Genomic DNA, 18,121 nt, shown 5'->3' on the forward strand with positions numbered 1-18,121 from the left:
CCTGCCTATAACCAATCAGCTGCTTCCTCTATTGACTGACACGCTTTCAGCCAGTAACATGCTTTGACCCAGAAGACACTGCTGCAGTAAATTGACCAAGAACGTAAAGCAGTTACAGAACTGGAAGGCAAGCAACTTAGAATTGTCCGAGATGCATGTTTTAAAATGAAAATGCATGCTTGCTGTATCATGTGTTTCTTTAAAAACTGCACATTTGAGATCTATGAAGCTAATGGAAGTACAAAATAGGTCTGTTTAACCAGGCATATAAATTGTGATTTTATCAAACTAAGTGGATTGCTAGAGTTCAACTGGTCTGCTCCTACTGATAAAATAGCACAACTACATAAATATTAAAATAACCTGCAATATCTTGATTCCTAGCTTTCTTAGCTGTACAAATCTGAGCAGACTTAAGATTGGGTACAGAAACAAAACAAGAAAAACTAGCCAGAAACACTGCTTTTACAAAACATCACTCATGTCTTGGATTAAAACCTGATCTGACTGCCAGTACAAGATAAGTTACAGTAGTATAAAGCAAACAAGCCTGAATGATTTTTTTTCATCTAAATTACCATTATACACGGGCACTAAAAATGAAAAAGCGGCCGCTTTCTCCTCTTCCACTACTGGTTGTTGATGGCTACCAAAGTACATTCTGTTCCCCGGCATTGAAAAACAAAAAAGAAAGAAATATTCACTCCATTCAGAAATGTGTTATTAAACACAGCATGCATTTACACAGGTACCTTGAAAGAAGGATCTAGGCTACTGTTTAGCAAAGGGTATTTCACACTCATAATGAGGATACAGAGCAGACTGACCCAGGCACATTCAAACAACCATTTCAAAGGCATCTTCGATTACCACTGGCCCATTTTGTCTGCCAGAAACCAAAACATATTTCACCTGAAATCCCAGTGGTGGTTCTGAACATGGACTCCACTTATCTTCATTACCTCCAAATATCTGATTATTTACACAGATGTGCCAAGGTGAATGGGGCTATTATTTCAGGAAGGCACTCTGCAGACCTGGACTATATGGAAAACATTTCCCTTAGCCGCCACAGCAGCTAAAGGAAAACAGAAAAAGAAGGCAGACACTCCCAGGTAAAATTCCAAGGACTGGGATAAATGCCCTGCCTTTCATTTATTTCATCAGCTGACCCTAAAAGTGTGTTGACGGAATTTGTATGGTTTCAGACTAGTACTGTCTGTGGTGTGCAATGGGGAAAAAAAACAAACTGGTAACATAACTGCAGCTGCCTGTGTCCAAAACAAATCAACCTGAAATATGTGGCTTTAATGATTTTAAATTTGTATTGAAATGCAACAGAATGGACCTACTGTACATTAAAGTATGACTCTAACATGCACTGTATATCTAATATCCTTAGCTACAGTTGTAATGTGGGTATAATTACATTACTAGAGGCACAAGGATGCAGTAGACTTGCGGTTGCTGCTGTTGTATGGTACACTCACTGAACTTCTGCATTTCCATGTCTTGTCTTGTAATATTTTTTGTACTCCAGTGCAGTTTATAATCACTCTGTGTTAGATGGTGGCCTTTGCAGTTAAACACAGAGTTATTATACATATGGTTTACGTGAAAAATATCACGTTAACCAGAGAAAATCAAGCAGCCATCAAGTGGTTCTTTATTTTACTTGTATTTTTTCCCCCATAAAGTATAGTTGTACAATATGGTGCACACAACCAGCATAAATAAGACCTGTGACTGATAACTGAAAACCATGTAGCAAGATTTAGCACCTTTCAGATGGACAATTCCCAGAAAGAAAATGTAAAAAAAAAAAAATCCCAAACTTTCAAATGGAGTTTAACACACATTAGCATATTTAAAAATAATAATAATAATAATAATAATAATAATAATAATAATAATAATAATAATAATAATAATAATAATAATAATAATAATAATAATATGAATTAGCTAGTATACCTAACAACCAAATACTTTTAAGAATAGAAAATATTACTAAAATGTGGACTAAACAAACACACGAGTTGAGATACTTGCCTTGTTACCTCTGGCATCTGACAAGAACCTCTTTTGTCTGTTTTGGCACAAGGCAGTGAATGGCGAGGTTCTCTTGCTAATAATACCAGATTTCCTTCAAGTGTATAACCTTCTCACAGCTAAAAAATGTTTGCTCTTCTATTTCCAATGAACATCTACCTTTCATTTATAAAGTGCCAATAAATTGTGGCGTGACGCCTCTAGTAAACACATTAAAGAAAACAGCCTGCCTTTTGGAATTTATTCTGGGGCAATCCTAATTTAAGGGACATACAGGCATAGCTTTTCACAGGAAATATGGTCATGATGGTCAAGGAATTTCCCACATCATTTAAATCCTGACTCATTAACATCATGTAAGCCTTCCCGTGTTAGCTGTGAATTTAGAAAAGAAACATACCATAATAAGGTAGTGCTAATCATATTGTACATTAAATTGAAGTATTCTTTTTAAACTAGGTTGCATTTACAAAACTGCTGGTAGTACATGATAAAGAAACAAGTCTATTTCAACAAGGAAAATCTCTAAATATTCAAATATATACTGCATGTATAGACATCTGCCAAATTTACTGCATTAGATAACACAGTCATTCAAAAGGATTTCAATTGAGATATAATACCAATGTAGGGGCGTATTAATTTCAGTACAAATATTGTGTGTCATTGTATTTCAGCTTTGTACACTCTGGGGAATGTTCCACTAGGTTACTTTGAAAGTGTTTGGTCAATAGTTTCAAATTCAGTTCGATAAATGCCCCGCCGTTTCTGTGAGTTGGAGAATCCATCCGTCTTTCCACTGGAAGTTAGGAAATTTGGTTATTCTGTCCTGGATACTGTTCAAACTGCTTTTCAGCCTCTTCGCTGAAGGCATCACCTGAAGAGAAGAATGAAGAACAATTACAACCCATTAAAGACTAGTACTTAGGTCCTCCCTGTACACACCAGGCACCTGCAAGAAGCAGAAACCTGACTCAACCGTAGTGAATTTGTGGGGCAATTCGGAATTTGAGTGAAAAATCCAAGAGAGATAGAAATGCCCTTGCCTTGACCACTAGCAATCGACAGACAACATGGATGGAAATAATGCCTCGTTGCCACTCCACAAATGGTCTGGGCTGAGCAGAGCACCAGAGAAACACTTGTACAGTCATGTCCCAAGCAGTGGTGAGGCAGAGCCTTTGAAACTGATATCATGCGTATAGTACAGTTAGACACAAACAGCAAACACACTACGTAGTAAAAACTGGAGTATGTTATTTATTTTTATAAATTGATACCAGAGCAAGGATCTACGAGGTAACACTGTCATCTGTGACATTTTTATTATTAATAACCAGTAAACCTAGCTGGCCATCCTTGATTTCACTTAATCAATGTGGCTTGCAGGTATGTTTTACTCTGTGCCACCAGGAGGGTCAGCAAATATATAGTACAACACGAATGTCTAGCCCAAGAAAGACAGCAGGTTATTTTTACTGCATCTATTCCTTCTGCTGGTCCTACAGTACATCTGCCTCACATGTGTTCAGCACTCCAAGTCAATGAGAGAAGCATGGAATGTCCTGTTGTTCTCATCAGAAAGCCCTGCCAATCAGTCAGCCAACAGCAGCAGCTTCAAGGCCCTAAAGCCTGTTCAACACAGTCAATGAATGAATCAGACAGTGAAATCAGTATGACTCTGTTTGTGAGCTCTTTTTTTTTTAAAAATTTGGAATCGTCAATTGTTGTTCTTATTTTCTTCCAATTTGGTAAGTCCAATTATTGTTTATTTCAACTCCCACCGCTGCCACCCTCGTGCTGACTCGGGAGGGACGAAGATGGACACACGAGTCCTCCGAAACGAGTGCCGTCAGCCGTCCGCTTCTTTTCACTCAGCAGGCCCACCATGCAGTCACCTCAGAGCTACAGCGTCGGAGGATCACACAGCTCTGGGCAACTTACAGGCAGGCCAGCAGGCACTAGGCCAGTCTACAGGGGTCGCTGGTGCACGATGAGCCGAGGACACCCTGGCTGACCTAAGGCCCCCCCCCCTCCTCCCCCGGGCAGCGCTCGACTAATTGTGCGCCGCCCCCTGGGAACTCCCGTCCTGTACTCTACGCGGAGTGCCTTTACCGGATGCGCCACTCGGGAGCCCTGTTTGAGATCTCTTTTGACAGGGTTTGAATCCATCTACACTGACCGCTGGTTAAATCTCATAAGAACATAAGAAAGTTTACAAACTAGAGGCCTATCTTGCTCGTTTGGTTGTTAGTAGCTTATTGATCCCAGAATCTCATAAAGCAGCTTCTTGAAGGATCCCAGGGTGTCAGCTTCAACAACATTACATCAGAAAGCCCTGCCAATCAGACAGCCAAGCAACAGTGGCAGTTTCAAGGCCCTGAAGCCTGTTCAACACACTCCATGACTTCAATTTCTTAGAAGTATTGTATTTTAATTAGAACAACAACAAAAAAGTAATCTATAAAATGTGTCAAATATGTCTTACAAATATGGCAGTTGTGAAACCAGATCCGGTCTCCATCGTATTTACAGTTACACTTCATAGCGTTGTTGGTGAAGTCACTTTCTGCCACCTCAAAATTTGGGTTAAGGACAACCTGTGAAAATGACATGAAAAAACAGGTCAGAGGAACTTAGTAAAACAATTAGAGTGACTTAAGTTAAAATTGCAATAATTGCTGCTGTAGCTTCTATGTGGTGTTACTCTATGCCTCTCAAAAGCATATTTTAAAAAAATGGGGCACTGTGAAAAGCTATACACCAACATTAACACACCACACGCAATGCATAACACACATTCAGAGCATAAGCAGAATGTCTTCCTGGTGTAAACATGAATTGGTATTAACAAAATAACACTAATAATAGTCAAATAGTAGTTTGAAGGTACTGTGTGTTAAACATGTACATTATTAGCATTATTAGGCCATTATGATATGTGAACTGGGATGAAAAAAGTATTTAATCTGTGACAGTGTGTGTGTGTAAACAGCTATAATATTTACACCCATTACTGATAAATCATTACAAGAATACCCACTGCCCCCCCCCCACCTCCCCCCATATCATTTATACCTGGAAAATGTAGTTTCCTGGTTTGATGTCAGTGATGTCAATCCACTGACAGTCAAAATCATGGCGATACAAATCCCAGCAGCCCGCAGTAATGCCCTGCTCTCCAAAGTTAGCACATTCGTATCTCTTGGAAACTCCTGCAACACACATAGCAAAACAATACTTTTCAGCAGCTCTTTAGCACCTGAAGCCTGAAGCTTCCTCCACAGATTTATTAAAAAAGACCCTCCCCCCCCCCCGCCCCCCACCTTAATATCCATGAACAAACTATAATCATATTCCATTTTTGTCCGGCAACCTTATCTTCCACTAGTGAACATCACTCCCTGCACTTGCAGCTTTTTAGTTCCCCTTGTCTTGTCATTAGTTCATCAGAAAGATGGATCATTTCCATTCTTTCCCTGGCTGTACTTTGTTATTTAGCGTCCTACCTTCCTGGCATTCTGTGTCCTCCAGACAGAAGCTGGCTTTGTGTCCTTCAGCCACTTTGGTGCCATTCACAGTTAGAATGTCGTAGTGAGTGAATATATCCATGCTGTGATAATGCCTATAGAGTAAAAGCACAAACAACTGAAGCCCAGGGGAAATCTCCCTTTAATCAAAGTGTTGAGATGACATGAAGAGGGGCACATAGGAAAGGAACCACTAAAGGTTTCAATTCTAAAACTAATACCTGCCATCAAACTCTGCATTCAATGCCTCATGCTGCTCCTCCTCCTAAATACTGACATTCATAAAAAAAAAATACCTTTCATCATCCAGTGTGCCACACCTGGAACAAAGATCCATTCCTACTTTCTGGCAGTTCATTAACACTTCTGGCAAAACCGACTGGTAGAACTTGTCTACTGAGGCTTTACCACACATGATGACCCCCATGCACACAGCAGGGCAAGCCTGATCACTGGTGGCTTACAAACTGTTGTGGCCACTGATTGTTTGGAATATGGATCGCTGGAATGCAGTATATTGTAAGCAAGCAGCAGTTGTTAATGGAAGCCTTTACACAGCAGCTTTGTTTTGTCTTTGACTTCTAAGAAAGGATGAATCAGGATGGTAGATGGTAGGCACACCATGACTTATAGTAGAAAATCAGGTTCAACCCATGCTGTACAAGAAGGCTGTCAACATAACTCAGCAGCAGAACACTCCGATGAAGATAGCCACAGGTAGAGCTTGGATTTTTCAATGTTTGTTTTTTAGGAGTGCCCAAAATACTATAAATAAGACTCATCATGAAACCTATTAATTATGCTAAAAGTTTCAGAAGCTTTCAGTAAACACTAAGTGAGTCAAACCTGCTGGTAGCGAATCAGAAGGCCCTGTCGTAACCCCACCCTTAGTCTTTCCGATTCATTATTGATGATGACATTGATGTTCCTCGTGGAGAATTGTGCCAATAACAGGTGTCATGGTGTTGCGATGGCTCAATACCTCCTTATTGAAAGTGAGTGATGTATTACAGTATTTTGGGCACTCCTTAAAAAAAAAACACACTCACAAATTCAAGACCTAGTTACATTTCAAATAAATGACTTCAGTTTTGTTAGGGGCAAAACAATAAATTCAAAATGTATTTTTTTATTATTATTTTTTAAGTGTATCTTAGAGTGTCTGATAAAATACAACTCCTGTTAACTAAAATGAAGCTTCATCAAAATCAATAAATGACTAATTTTCCCTTCAGGGCAGAGATACAAAACATACTGTTTTCCGTAATAACAATAATACTTTCCACAATGGGTAATTCTAGTATTATTTTTGTAAATCAATAAGCAATCTTGTTCTTAATATGTCATTTTAGCACATTGTGGTAAGTTATGGACATTGTATGTAGTAATTTACTGAGACAATGCATTTTAAAAGTGTGAATGACATCCAGCAGGGGGCGCCAAAGGCTGTTTTAGAATTTAAAGCAACTCTGGTTTGACAAGAAGTTGATTGGCAGGGTAATATATTAGCAAAATTACTAGCTGACTAGTCTGCCTCGTTTTAGTAAGACTCCATGATAGAAAGCACAGTAGACTGTATGTACCTTATTTATTGAAACCAACAACACCTGTGTTGTGAAACAAGACCCTTCAGCCACATTGTGCTGCTTGGGGATTTAACTGTTAATAATCACAAAGCGAACTCTTCTGCTCAAGTACAAGGTCATTTTGTGGAGACTGCACTAAGGGCCGTTTGCAAATAGTGGAAGAGTCATGAAATAAAAACAAAAGTAAATAAGCAAATCAATTACACAAAGCAGCAAAACTCTTCAGCGACCTGTTAAACCCAAAGAAGAAATTGAGATGGCGTTACTGAGATGCGATACCCTATTAATATAAAATATAGACAACTCTATTTCACTGTAATGGCTAATCATACAGAAGACATGACAAGAGATATCACTGTACAACAAACATCACACAGCTAGCTTGACTTTATAACATGGAGTTGAGCATGCTTCACTGTATTAGAAACTGTAAACCACATAAAAAAGAATAACAAAAACCAGACCAAACATTGACAACATTGAGAACAACACTCAGTGGACAAGGGCCATGCCCAGTGAGCCATGCTGATGAGTTACGTGAAGCCTTCAAGGCAAGAGTGGGACAGACAGGTTAGAAGACAGCAAGAAGTCATGATGGACCCTCCATGTACCTATGGCATTCGTGCCACACCCAGGAGTGGCGGCCAGCCTTGGGGCGGAAGTCTGCTCGGCCGATGTTGTGGATCTGGGAGGAGAATCGCAGCAGACGCCTGTGTCCGTATGGCCAGTTGGCCTTGGCAGCAGAGCTGGACAGACAGTTCTCCTCGGCGGCGCAGTACAGCATGTGCAGCGGCCGGTCCTCGATGTACACAGTCTGCTGGACTAAGGGGGCGTTCAGAACCAAGTCAGAGATAGCTGAGGAAAGTAGAGGACGTAATTAACCCCACGGTTGTTTAGCTGGATTGGCCAACAGGTAAAAAAAGCCTAGAGTTGCATTGTCACTGTAATAGCAGCCCAGTCACCCCTTTGAAAGCCTGCATCAGTATGACCCATTTCTATTAATTCAGCCACATGTATTACTGCAGTCAGTTATCTAGGAGGCTATGCCTGCTGTATCTGGTATCACAAGGCATGAGTAAGAGCTTCACAGTAGTATTCAACACTGATACAGATTTTTTTCAGATACAGATTTTGAGTACTCAAGTACTGGAAACCTAGTCTGATGACAGGCAGAGTAAAACTTCCTGGGTTCTCACTGTCAGTGGGGTAGCAAGGGGAAGTGATAGAACCCCCTCGCCAACACAAATTCCTGCCCCTTAAGTGTTTCTTCATTGAAGCCAGTGTAGTATGCCAGTTGCTTAACACATTACTTTATTTATTTTTTTGATTACCGAATTAGTCAAAGTACTCAAATAATTATTTTAATTCACCCTTATCTGTGATGCGTCATGAAATATACATTAATTATACATTTCCTCTGTTTGAATAATTACCAGCTGTGGATTGGATCTGGTACCAGCTTCTTAAGCCAGCTTTTACCACAGAACAAATTCACAGCAGTGGAAAATCAGACTGGATCTAGATGGCCTTTAAGCACCAGTATTTAAATGGGAAACAAGCACATTACACCCCTTAACAAGTATACCATTTCTTTTCATCAATGATCTAACCCTGCAAATCATTGCATTGTCCTGAGACAACAACAAACCCTATATCATGTGATGTATAACAAATGGAAATACAGATATATTTTTATAGAGGGCTGAATTCAATTCCTCCCTCACTTTCAGAGCAGATGATCCCTGCAGCGAAGCGTGTGTCAGTGTTTTTGCAGTTGATGCTGCTCCCGTGGTGTTGGCAGTGACTGAGCGACATTTCGTTTCCTGTGCACTTCACTCCACTCATCACCATCTCTGTCACATTGCTGCCATCCCAGTACCAGGTTTCCTTGGCAACAATACAGTAACGGGTTAGGGAAGTGACATGAAATTACATTAAGAAGCACAGAGCACATTAATCCGACAGTTTACAACAAACAGGCCTGCACAGTGTGACAGACTTATCACTTAAAGATGCATATTTGAATTCTGCAGTCAAATTCATTATGAATAAATGGCATATTAATTTGGACACCTGACCAGGTAAACATAACTAAATGTGAAACGTAATTGCAGCTGCAATAATAAAACACAAATTGCGCACATGAAACGGATTACCTGATTTAGGCTTTTCTCATCTGCATGGGTCAGAGTTCCTGCTAGACGGCACTGAATGCTTCCCTACACTGCCCCCATGGGCATAACCCAGAACTACAGTTTGAGGAAGCAGTTCAGTCTCTTGCTGGTTCCAGAAGACCGGGAGACCTAGTCTGAGGCAACTTTGCTCTATCAAACCCCAAGTCTGCTATGCAGTTGCCTGACACCAAGTTCCTTCACCACAAGGTGGCTTTGTGTTCCATTTCCAGTTCTATCATGCTGGATTGTGTGGTGCTTTTGTGTAGTGGGATACACTACAGTACAGAAGACTTCCAAATGAATTTCACTTGTGGCCAAGACTAACGAAAGGCTAGTGCATTACTACAGTGAGCTAACTCTCTTCTGCTGTTATTAAAGTCTTGGATCAACCTGGTCATATAATATGTAAATGCAGCTACAATGAGTTTTGCTGAGCTGGCATTAGTAATTTGTGTTTCTCTATTAGCCACACTCAAATCGAAGTATAATTTGTGCTTTACATTAACAGACTGCACCCCTCACAAGCCTCTGGGCAGACCCAGCCAATCCCAGAACAGCTATTCAAATTCATCTATTGGAACGGTGTGATTGCTGGTCATAAACGCACAAGCTTCAGATCTGAAAAGCAGCATTCTTTTCATTCTCATACTCATTTCATGGATAGGACTGGCTATCATGGAGACAGCTGTAACCCTCTCTGTCAGAATCTATATGCCACAAAGTGTATGTTTTAAATGTACTGTATATACAAATGGACAGCATTTTACACCAGCATACATCTAGTACATGAAAAAGGAGAAAACAAAATACAAGATGAACAAAAAATACAACACTTTTAGCAGTGGACAGAAAATAAGGACAACATACAATACACGAGGAGGCTGTGTGGTCCAGTGGTTAAAAATAAGGCCTTGTAATCAGGAGGTCCCTGGTTCAAATCCCCCCTCAGCCACTGACTCATTGTGTGACCCTGAGCAAGTCACTTAACCTCCTTGTGCTCCGTCTTTCAGGTGAGACGTAGTTGTAAGTGACTCTGCAGCTGATGCATAGTTCACACACCCTAGTCTCTGTACGTCGCCTTGGATAAAGGCGCCTGCTAAATAAACAAATAATAATAATATACTATGATATTATTTTGATACAGCAGTGGTTCAACAGATACCATTTTAATACAGGTACATGTTTTAATTTAACTTCCTAATTTTAACCCCATCTTTGGTTCAATTCTAATGCTTCTGCTACAGTAGGTGATGGGCCAAAGGATTGATTTGAAAATAATGTAGCACAATCATCAAGCCAGCACTGTGGGTCACTTAGTTTTGAGTTCTCATTAACATCACTAAAGACAGTAAAAAATACAATGGAAAGAGGTATACAAAATAATTGGTTTACAATTTGTTGCTATGCCGTATTTAGGTCTGCTGATGTATAGTTAAAACATGTGTTTTCCATCTTTAAGAGCACGTTGCTTTAAATGTCATTGCAGCAGACGTCAGCTGTCAGATACACCTTTGTAAAACACTAACTATCCTGAGGTTGTTTTCCATTTGGAAGTCTTTACCACAGCACTACTGAAACAGGTGGTTTGCTGCACCCATTTCCCAGTCTTACTTACTGTGATAGCATGCAGGGAGTAGCCAAGCCCTAGCTGACGGCACACTACCATTGCCTCTTTAGTAGTCCAGCCTTCACTGCAAACAATGCCCCACTTGGAACCCTTCTTAATTTCCACTCTGCCTTCGTGCGTAGTTCTTCCTCCGACGATCCGGACCTGTAGAAAAGCCCTGGGGGGTTTCAGCATGCAAGCTCCCTACATGTTTCTTCATTAACTGTCCTCGCTTGCCATGAATCCCCCCTGGTTGCAGTAAACCACGGTGGCTATCAGTCAGCACCACAGCAACCAAAATGGCACTTTGCTCTACCACGGCTGTATAGTCACCAGTCACAAAGATGGAAGATAGCCATTCAGAAGGGAGCGTTACCATTTCTGAAAGCGTGAGTAGGGTTTGTACTCAAGTCTCTTTCAGCAGAGGTCCTGTCTCTGTTTACAGTGCTGGTAAAAGTAGCAAGAAAATATGAGAATACTGACAGAATTATTATTGGGGGGGGGGGGGTATTTTCCGAGTAATTGGTTTTAAGAAGTATTGTCGTCAGATGTTAAATAAATAAAATAAAACACCTATTTATTAATGTGCTGATTACAATACAAGGAAAGCTGTCCTTCCCTTGCCTTTACAATTGAGTAGCAATCAATGGCAATTAACTTCTGCACTGAGCATTTTAAAAGACGATTGGAAGCAAATTTTCCTCTCCTCTGGTGTTGACATTTTTATTGCTGTACCGAGGAATAACCTGACACAAATATGTTGCAAAACATATTTTCATTGTCAGTTTTTATAGACTCGTCAGCTACCTCTGTGGAAAATGGGATATGTATTTCTTTGTGGAGTTTAAATCAGAGATTACCCCTTACCCAGAACTACAATCCCACAATTCACAGCAGAGATAATGCATTTCATATCAAAAGGTTAAAAAAGGTAAGAGAAATAATTGCTTAGAAAAATATAAATGAGTTTTTGTTAGTTTTAAATAACACTGTCAAATTGTTATTGAGTGATAGTCAATGATTGTGTAAGCAAGGGAAACTGAGTGACCGTACTGGTTTGTATTGAGTTATTAACAGCGTTTTATTCCATTTCATGAATACCTAGTAACTTCAAAATTCTTAAAGATAATTACTCGGAAAATATGAGTTTCGGCACACTCCTAATTATGATTATTTTTAAACCATCTAGTCAGACATTTGATAATGACTCTCTTCCACATTTCTGACTGGTGCTCAAAGTTACTTTTGGTGGCAGGTCCAAGTTGTGAAGCGGTTAGAGGATGCTATGAGAGTTGGGGCAGTCAAGCGCCTAAATACCTACTTGCAAGCCGCTGTTAGCGAATCCGAGGCCCAGCTGGCGACAGGCCACCATGGCCTCCTTGATGCCCCAGCCTTCTCCGCAAATGAGCCCCCACTGCTCAATGCCATTGCCATCTACCCCTGTCATCACCTCCATTCGGCCCTCGAGGCGATTGCGCCCACCTCTCAAACGGATCTGTGCACCAGCGGATAAAGGTGTTAGTGGTTAGAAAGCAGCTGGGGTTTCCCAGAAGGGGGGAGGCCAGCTTCTGTTTTTAAATATGGGTTGGCTGAGGATTTGGATTATGCTTAGTGTCAATTTTTTATTTTATTTAAAAAAAATTTGGAGCTTGTTTCATCGATCTGGGGCTCGTTTCCCAATAACAGAAGTACTTGGAGTTCACAATCGTTGTTATGATGAACGCGTGGCTGCTTCCAGTCTCTCTTGACGAGCATTTCCCAAAACTCTGCGTGAAAGTGCAGCTTGTTCGTAATGTTCACACGCATCATTAGGCTTTGAAGAGCTACTTCAGGGCTTTGTTGGGAAACACAGCTGAAACTAATTAATGGAGTAGCCTATATATAATTGATAGTTTTCTTGCAAATCAAATGAAAAATATATCGCTGGTTAAAAATGCAGGCAAAAACAAAATATATTGTCCCAAAATTAGGTAGAAATATTAATTAACGAAGTAGAAATAAACAAGGATATATTATTCTGTAAACAAAAAAATGACGTAACAAATCAAACAAAAAAGAAGTGGGAAGAAATTGCACTGAAAGTAAAAGCTTCAAACACTAGTCCTCCGTGAGGCAAAGAGGTTCGCAAAAAACGGCAGGACTTCTCTTATTTGAACGTTTATTGCAACGAGCGTCTGCAGTGTTGATGACGATTCAAAGCAACTATCCTCTAAATAGCAGCAGGTGACGGGGTACCCCCCGCCCCCGGATGTATTTGGGTTATTTTGTATAGTTTGGGTTATGTAGCATGGGTGAGTTAAAGTGTATATTTGTATTTGGGTGTTATTTGGGCACGGGGAATGCACAAACTAGTTCACGTGCAGACTGTGGTGGAGCCAGATTGAATGATTAGCAATTGAGTCCCGGCACAGCTGTATATAAAGAGTCATGGTTTTCTTACTCAGGTTGGGTGTACAGCGAGGAGGTATGTGGGAGAGAGGAGAAGTAAAATAAAATATAAAACAATTGTTACTCATGGGATAACAGTGCCTCCACAGACTCAGGCCAGGAAACGTACTGTGGGTACAATTTTTAAAATTGTTTTGGTGAAGTGTTTTTAAAAGGAGAAAATGGGGAAAAGTAGCCAGGGGGGAAAGTAGAGGAACAGCCAGTTCCAAAGCCTGAAGGAGGAAGCAGGGTTTTGGTGCCTTGCCGGAACCAAACCCGGGCACACCACCATGCGAAGCCCCTTCCACACGCCTCTTCAGGTACCTGCCCAAAAGAGGAGCAGGGGAAGCAGGGAGGTGAACCCTCGGACCCGGCCATGGGACCCTATCTGGTGGGTACAAGGGGAGTACTCCACTGCGGAGCAGGAGGATGAGGAGTGGTGCACCCGTTGTGTCCAGCGCCCAAAAGGGGGGAGTACAAGTGTCCAGCACCCACGAGGGGGGAACACAAGCGACCAGCTCCAAAAAGGGGAGAAGACCCGCTGTCTCCACTGCCATCGTTGATACGGCCAGAACACCCCACACCCCTGCCAACTAGCCGGTAGGAGAGTCGCTGGGAAGCCTACCTCTGCCTTCTTGAGGTCGCGAGTTGGTGCTCTGTCTGCAGGGAGTGTGGGCACTTCCCGGTCAAATGCCCCCTCCAGGAGGAGGAGAAACAGCGGCCGGAGTGCCCCGCACTGAGGTCAGTATTGTCGCTGCCTCCACCGCCAGAGGGAAAAGAGCTGCTCCCACCTCCACCACCAGAGGGAAACCACCTGTTGCTCTCACCTCCACCGCCAGAGGGAGACTCCCCGCTGCTCCTGCCACCACTGCCAGAGGGAGACTAACCACTGCTCCCGCCTCCACCACCAGGGGGAGAGTAAGCCAGCTAAGCCTGCAACGCCTGTGGATGCCAAGCTTGCATTGCCCGGGGAGGCCAGTTTGCCATCGCCCAGAGAAGCTAGCTCGCCATCGCCTGAGTAGGCCAGCTCGCCATCGCCCGGGGAGGCCAGCTCGCCATCGCTCAGGGAGGCCAGCTCGCCACTGCCCCAGGGATGCCTGCTTGTCACCTCCATCCGCAGTAGTGTCACTGCCTGTGCTAAGGGCAGCAATACTGCTGCCAGTGCCGCAATCACTGCCGTGAGGACCTCACCCCGCTGTCAGCATTTCCACTGCCAGCAGTACCACTGGAGGAGGACCTCACCCCGCTGTCAGCATTTCCACTGCCAGCAGTACCACTGGAGGAGGACCTCACCCCGCTGTCAGCATTTCCACTGCCAGCAGTACCACTGGAGGAGGACCTCACCCCGCTGTCAGCATTTCCACTGCTAGCAGTACCACTGGAGGAGGACCTCACCCCACTGTCAGCATTTCCACTGCCAGTGACAACTCTGTCAAAACTGCCTCTGCTGGAGGAGCCAGCTTGTACTCTTCAGCAATTCTCACTTGGGGTTGGGTGTACAGCGAGGAGGTACGTGGAAGACAGAAGGAGGGATAAAATAAAATATAAAACAATTGCTACTCATGCTAGTAGGACCAGCACGATACTTGTTTTGGGGTTTAGTGTTAATGTTTTGTTTGTGTTTATTTTGGCCAACGTGCCGTTTTGTTTTAGAAAAGTGTTTTGTTTTGTTCAACCTTTTTATTTATTATTAAAAGGTGCAACAGAGCTTCATACCTCCCACTTCTGTGTGTTCCTTCCTGGTCTGACGTCACCCGCAAGCCATCCTTTCCACACAGCCCTTGCTAACTTTTGTCTTTACGTTCCCACAGTGCATTACAACCTCCATGAACATGTCAAGATTATACCAGATAACTCGTGAGCTCAAGTAGTCGTTCAAGATCGACTGGAGTTACGATGGTGTTCGGGAAACACTGCAGTTTGCAATCGTTCCACTTACGACGGTTTTACGATGCTGGTTCGGTTAAAGTTGCTTTTGGGAAACGGGCTCCTGGTATCCAATGCAAAGTTAGTGATATAATTGTCAACAGCCAACCATGTTTAAAATCCAGCCTTTCAGATTGTTAATTTCTAAAAACATGTTACCTGTGCTGATTCATCACTATTTGTCTATTTGCAATGCTAGTCCCAGTGTACCATTTAAAAACGATTGGTATATTGCTACTTATACAGAACTCATTTAAACAGTGCTGGTGAATTGATAAGAACCAGTTAAGATCATTAACATAGGTTTTCCTTGTGTTATAGCAGCTACAGTAAGTAACAGTATTTGGTATGACTTCAGCTGGTGAATAACTGAATAAAAAGTATTGCTTATTAAAAGCAGTATTTTCTATTTTGGAATAAACCAGACTACAGTTGTCAGAAATAAGCAGTATGTTATTAGGAAGCTGAGATTTTAATGTATACTCATGTTTCAACCTTCTGTAATGATGTCTACAAGCTGGTTATTCTGAAGCGTTTGTCTTTAGAACTTTCTGCCCTCACTGTAAGATTGAGATTTTACAGACACCTGGTGGTCATTGCTAAAATCACTTAGACTTAGAGCTCAGGAGTCATATCAGAGGGCTGAAAAACAACATGAGTTAGTCTGAATGTTAATAATGCTCTAAGCAGAAACAGCCATAGAGCATTATGCAACACTGTTAGTAGGAATAAATATTATGAAATAATAAATGGCTTCAAATGTCCCCTTCCATTTCTATCATTCTCAGTGGTTTTTGTTATAATGCCATGTTGACAACAGCAACAGCCAAAAAAAAAAACAAAACTAAAAACCCAGTAAAACTGCAAAAGAACCACTGAGAATGACTGCAAACTTCATTAAAAGGGTGTCTGAAGCTACTTGCTCTTTAAATATTCACAAAAAATATTTTTTATTTAAAAAATAAATAAATAAATAATTGAATTAAGAGGTTTCTGACCAAGGTTTCGTATCCCATGTAAGGGATGTTGCACTTCACAGAGGCATCCTCGACATGGCGACAGTCGTTGGTCGTGATGTTTTTGTACTGGCAGTTCCAGATGGATTTTTCTTGGCCGGAGCACTGAACCTCATTCATGTGTATGGGACCCATTCCTTCAGGGAGGGAAATATGGAAAAAATGTTACTGCTTAGCGTTTGTACTCGTGCCATCATCAACCATCAGAATTTCATAATATGCTCCAGAAATACTAGGATACCGACAGTCGGTTGCCAAAATTATATTTTAGAAGTAATTCTCCTATAAAGCTGCTTTTCAGTCTTGGCTGGACCTTGTGGCAGCTATGAGAAGACATTTAGTTTTGGTTTCTCTTGCAGAGAAATTACAAACAAGCAGGTAAATTACAGTGAGAAGGATATTTTAGTTTTATTTTATTTTAGTTTTAACTGAAATCAAACCGCTATTCAGAGGTAATATTTTTCCTTAAGAAAAACAATTGCATCGCACTCAAATACCGTTCTCTCTCCTCTTCTTGTCCCGCCCCACAGCAACCAATACACACTTCTGATTCGCTGGTACAGTACTACCCTGACCTCCCAACTCCCACCTAATAGGCTCTCGTCAGTAAATATACTGTATTCAAGCCCCAAAAACACACAAGAGGATCGGAGCCTCTCATGGCGCTGTTTCTAAAATGCCTTAAATCATTGGAGCGTTTGTAAAGCATATTACCGGTATTATTAATAAAGGCCGTCCTCATATAATCACCGACCTTGTTTAAGGGCCGCAGTCATTTTGATCAATTTAAAATAAACGCCGCGGCGCCATAGTAATACGGTATTTCTCAGTGAAATGTTTAATCAAGTTTACTGATTAGTGGTCCAAAACTGGAAGCAACCTACAGTACTGCTATAAAGATCATCACTGATAACATCAGGGGTTATCAAAATGTTTGACACAGTTTAGAAAAAAGGGACTCTTAGCAACACAGTTGATAGTCTCCGCCATGGCATGTGATTCTGTGTTTTCTAATGCTAATGTAAAAACTAGAGTGACATGAAGACGGGACCCACGGGATTCCCACGGTACGGGAAAACAATTGTGTTAAATTTTGTGGGATGGGACGGTACTGGAGTGAAGCTCATGGGAACGTGAAATAAAAAAAAAAAAACGCTCAGGACGGGCAAGAACGGGATTGAAGCTTCCGGGAACGGGAAGGAACGGGACTACTCTGCCACCAGCAGACAGGAAGAGTGTTTTTTTGCTCTTTAAAGTCGTAAGAGCCTATGACATGGAACTTGCCTGTTACCATAAACATACAAAATAATATTAACAGGTCTCACTTGAACATATAATCACATTCATTTTACCAAATTATGTTTAATCGCGCTACAATTAATCAAATAATAACCGTAAATACACAGAGGGCGATCTCCATTTCCTGGTGTGGGGCCAGGAGACTGTGACCTCAGGCTCCTTACATCTGCCAGTAATGGATGACAGCGACAGTGAAAGTGAGAGTAGCCTAATTTTATCAGTTTCAGACACCTCTTATGAATGTGAGTTATGCAGTGATGGATCTGATGTAGGAGAGAGAAATTGAGAGAGTAGAATCAGAAGGGTCAAACTCGGAGAGAGACTCTGACAACACCAACGCGGACGGACCAGAGGGACAGCAGATGTCTGCGGAGAATCAGCGTCTTGGCAACACGGAATGGTTAATAAAAACCCTTACGTTTAACATAGATTGATACTTAAAATATTTCATATTACCCATAATTGTATAGTTATGTCAGTCCTTTAGTTAACAATATTGATACAT

At 41.5% G+C, this 18,121-nt stretch overlaps 1 protein-coding gene across 8 annotated transcripts in view; it reads right to left on the reverse strand.

The window, feature by feature from the left end:
- Nucleotides 1–2,278: 2,278 nt before the first annotated feature.
- Nucleotides 2,279–18,121, reverse strand: part of LOC117420940 (lysyl oxidase homolog 3B-like) — a 75,507-nt gene continuing 59,664 nt past the window's right edge. For 5 of the 8 annotated variants that reach the window (XM_059034132.1, XM_059034130.1, XM_059034131.1 and 2 more), the window contains 9 exons: nt 16,300–16,454; nt 12,270–12,443; nt 10,958–11,113; nt 8,893–9,055; nt 7,780–8,023; nt 5,562–5,677; nt 5,131–5,267; nt 4,541–4,652; nt 2,279–2,929 (listed from right to left, as the gene is read on the reverse strand). In XM_059034132.1, coding sequence (XP_058890115.1) covers nt 2,859–2,929; nt 4,541–4,652; nt 5,131–5,267; nt 5,562–5,677; nt 7,780–8,023; nt 8,893–9,055; nt 10,958–11,113; nt 12,270–12,443; nt 16,300–16,454 — 1,328 coding nt within the window. In that variant the 3' untranslated portion in view covers nt 2,279–2,858. The remainder of the gene's footprint in view (nt 2,930–4,540; nt 4,653–5,130; nt 5,268–5,561; nt 5,678–7,779; nt 8,024–8,892; nt 9,056–10,957; nt 11,114–12,269; nt 12,444–16,299; nt 16,455–18,121) is intronic. The other 3 variants (XM_059034137.1, XM_059034134.1, XM_059034135.1) reach the window with 2 other exon arrangements.

This window comes from Acipenser ruthenus, chromosome 1 (genome assembly GCF_902713425.1).
Source record: "Acipenser ruthenus chromosome 1, fAciRut3.2 maternal haplotype, whole genome shotgun sequence".
Lineage (NCBI taxonomy): Eukaryota > Metazoa > Chordata > Actinopteri > Acipenseriformes > Acipenseridae > Acipenser > Acipenser ruthenus.